Source organism: Rhinoraja longicauda, chromosome 19, assembly GCF_053455715.1.
Source record: "Rhinoraja longicauda isolate Sanriku21f chromosome 19, sRhiLon1.1, whole genome shotgun sequence".
Lineage (NCBI taxonomy): Eukaryota > Metazoa > Chordata > Chondrichthyes > Rajiformes > Arhynchobatidae > Rhinoraja > Rhinoraja longicauda.
Window position 1 is genome coordinate 32007701 of NC_135971.1, and position 3805 is coordinate 32011505.

General features: G+C 56.2%; 1 protein-coding gene across 2 annotated transcripts; it reads right to left on the minus strand.

Moving 5' to 3' along the window:
• Window positions 1-336: 336 nt before the first annotated feature.
• LOC144603214 (N-acetyltransferase 8-like) lies at window positions 337-2689 on the minus strand. 2 transcript variants are annotated; one of them, XM_078416414.1, is made up of 2 exons: window positions 2615-2689; window positions 337-1206 (listed from the first exon to the last, which is right to left on the minus strand). In XM_078416414.1, the coding sequence occupies exon 2, from the start codon at window positions 1143-1145 to the stop codon at window positions 426-428; it is 720 nt and encodes a 239-aa protein (XP_078272540.1). In that variant the 5' UTR covers window positions 1146-1206; window positions 2615-2689; the 3' UTR covers window positions 337-425. The 2 variants fall into 2 exon arrangements, with proteins under 2 accessions (XP_078272540.1, XP_078272539.1); XM_078416413.1 differs by having other exon boundaries at window positions 2605-2657.
• Between the last annotated feature and the right edge of the window lie 1116 nt (window positions 2690-3805).

The following is a 3805-nucleotide window of genomic DNA, read 5'->3' on the forward strand; positions in this document are numbered from 1 at the left end:
CATCGCACCTCTCCCCTCCCCACGCCTCCTCTCCCCACCCCTCCTCGTCCCTTCCCCTCCCTATGCTTCCCTTCATCCCTCCTCCAACCACCCCTCCCCGCCCATCCACTCCTCTTCCCACCCCTCCACTTCCGCACCCCATCCCTCTTCCCCATCTCCGTCTCCCCCCTACACGCCCTCTTCCCCCCTTCATTCCTCCCCATCCCTCCTATCCCCTCCCTCTCCATCCTCTCACCACATTCCCTCCCGCCCCCATCCCTTCCATCGCCTCCTCTTCTCTCCTCTCCCCTCACCAACGAGCTCAAATACTATATCTAGTCAGGACTTTCCTTTATTGACTTGACACCGATATGAACTCAGAGACTGTTTCCAGTCGGGACGTTTCGTTTATTGACAAGTCCCCCTCTCACTGTCCCGGGGCCCGCTTAGTCGGAATTACCGACGTCCAGAAGCCCCAGCCTCAGCTCGCACTCATAGATGTTGGTGACCCAGGAGAGCAGGGCTAGTCCGGGCAATGTCCCGTCGTCCCTGGTCATCCGAAAGCCCTGTGCCCGGTAGAGCCGGATGGCGGGCTGCTGGGGTGTGGAGGTGTGGAGGACGCACTCTCGGCAGCCGCCATCCCGGGCGAACTCCAGCACCCGGCGGGTTAGTCTGCGGCCCAGGCCCAGGCCCCGGCATCGCCGGTCGACCGAGAGGCGGAGGAGCTGGCAGCAACCCGGCTGCCCCTCGGCCTCCTGCGCCGCCACCACCCCCCGCAGCCCAACGCCTCCCCCCTCCTCCTCCGCCACCCAGAACCCCGCCCCCGGCCTCCTCACGAACGTCCCCTCAATGTCCGCCATGTCCGCCTCCAGCGTCTCCCTCACGTACCCGGCGTACACCTGGTGGCAGGCCAGGTAGAGCAGGGCTAGCAGCACAACGACGGTCAGAGCGGCCCAGGCCAGCGACCAGCCGGCTCCGTAGACGGCGGCCCCGGCAGCCAGGAGGAGGCAGACAGCGGCGGGCGTCTGCAGGGCCCAGCGGAAGGCCGGCCAAGGCATGTCCATCAGACCCTCCGAGAAGATCCTGCGGGCCTCGGGCGAGTCGCCGGCCCGGAACGGGCGCACCGTGAAGTAAGGACCCGTTCCGGCCTTGTGGGCGGCCGCCATGGTCCAGCGAGTTGCTGGGAGGAGGAGGAACTTCGGCCAAAGGAAGGGGAGTGGTCTGGAACTGCAGAGAGGGAAAGATCAAGTGAGACAGAGGTTTATATACTTCTCCTATAACCCCATAGAGTCATAAAAGGCAGCTAGCGTCATCAGAGGCCCACACCACTCTGAACACACACTCATTTCACACCTCGCATCGGGAAGAAAGTACAAGAGCCCGAGAACTGCAACGTCCAGGTTCAGGAACAGTTACTTCCTTTCAACCACTGGGCTATTAAACAGTACAATTTCAAATAAGATCTGAACTGCACAGACGATTATTGTTATTATTGCACTATTATGATTTGTATGTTTTTTATGTGTACGTATGTGTGTGCGTGTGGGTTACATTTCGCTGCTCCTCCCCTCGCCTTTTACAACAACCTTTAGTCCCCTTTACGACTCCAACCTTTGTCACTGTCTCCACCCAGATGCCAATGATTTCTCCCCATACCCTCCGCCTTCACCTGCAAGATCCCGCTGGGGTGGAGGGCAAGAGGATAGCTTCCTCCTCCTCCGCTTCACCTATCTCCTGATCCCCACACACACCCCGCCGCCCCTAAGATATAATAATAATAATAATAATAATATTCATTTATTGTCATTGCAACGAGTACAACGAAATTAAAAAACAGCCAATCCTGACGGTGCGTACAAACATATATGCAATAAATGCAAAAACAAATAAATACATAAATACAATTAAATTAAGTACAAGATTTTTTAACGGTGTTGCCTAGTGCACAGGTAGTGTTCAGTTCTCGTATGGCCCTGGGGTAAAAACTGTTCTTAAGTCTGTTTGTTCGGGATTTGATTGACCTGAAACGTCGACCAGAGGGCAGATGAACAAACAGACGGTGGCCGGGGTGGGATGGATCTTTTATTATTTTGCCTGCTCTACTGAGGCAGCGCAGGCTGAACAGGTGCTCCAGGGAGGGCAGTGAGCAGCCGATGATTTTCTGGGCCGTCGTGATGACCCTCTGAAGGGCCTTCCTGTCCTTTTCTGAGCAGCTGGCATACCATGTGGTTATACAGTATGCCAGCACACTCTCGATGGAGCAGCGATAGAAGGACAACATGAGCTTCTCCTGCAGGTTGGTTTTCCTGAGGATCCTCAGGAAGTGGAGTCTCTGCTGTGCCTTCTTTACTGTGGTGATGGTGTTGGTAGACCAGGTGAGATCCTCTGCGATGTGCGTACCCAGGAACCTGAAAGCTGGTACCCTTTCCACGCAGACCCCATTGATGTAGAGTGGGTCATCCTGTGCAGGGAATGGATGCCTGCTGCCTCCCCAGCGTTGATTTGCAGGATTCACCCTCCCCTTCTGCCTACATCTCTCCACGCCCCCACACCCTCCCCGGCCGCCCACTGAACGCCTGGGTGGTCGGACGCCCCGCGGTGGGACAGGGGGTAGGGTTGGTTGACCTCGTGTTACCCGTGGATGGGGGAGCCGAGGGAAGGAGGGAGCAGGAGGTGCCTCGACCCTCACCGCCACTCGCTGCGCTGTCCTCGAAGTGGACGTGATCCGGCTCTCAGCAGATGGTGTGCGGTTAAAGATTAACAGCCCGTCGAATCTGGACTCTGTACGACCGACCGTCCTGGAGCAAAGCAGAGAGGTTCCCGCTGGAAAGAGGTTTCAGGCGGGGTGGGGAGGGGGGGGGGGAGGGGCAGCGGAGCTTCACCCCTGGCTATCCCTCTGTCCCACATCTCACACTCCCCTCCCCTCCCCAAACCTTCACCCATCTTCCCCTCAAACCTCCACCCCCGATTTCACCCTCCCCCAATGCCTCCCCCGAAACCTCATCTCCCTCCACCTTCCTCCCCTCCCACACCTCCCTCAAACATCCCAAGTTTCATCCTCCCCACCTTCCACACCGTTTCATCCCCCACACCTTCTCTCAAACCTTGTCTTTCCACACATTCCTCCCCCCGACACCTCCCTCGAAATCTTTCTTTGAACCGCACCTTCTACACTAACCTCCCCCCACATGTCCTCCCAAATCTCCCCCTCTCCCTGCACCACCCCCTTACCTGACCCTCCCTCTGCAAGGAGGGAGCGCCGTGATAGGGGTGAGGTGGAGGGAACGCCATAGGGGTGGAGGCGAGGAGGGAGCGCCACAGGGGAGGAGGCGAGGAGAGAGTGCCACAGGAGAGGCGGCGAGGAAGGAGCGCCGTGATAGTGGCGAGTTGGAGGGAGTACCACATGAGAGGCGGTGAGGAGGGAGCGCCGCAGGAAGGGCAGAGTTTAGGGTGAGATCTCAAAAATAGTATATTTTATATCTCGCTGGGATGAGGGCAAGATAAGTTTATATTCATTGCTGCAACCTAAAGCGAATAAAGACTGCGTGTTCCATTGTGTAATCCAATATCACTACATACCTATCAATAAAAACAATTGCTTCTCAATTTCAAGGGCCACCCGCGGTGAAACTGAGATTGACAACTGTGTCAGATTACAATACAATACAATACAATACAATACAGTACAATATATCTTTATTGTCATTGTACCCAGGGGTACAACGAGATTGGGAATGCGCCTCCCATACGATGCAATAATTTAGGTAATTTAGACAGCAGCAACCCAACGAAACGAACAGTTGTAACAGTTTTGGACAGGGTAAAG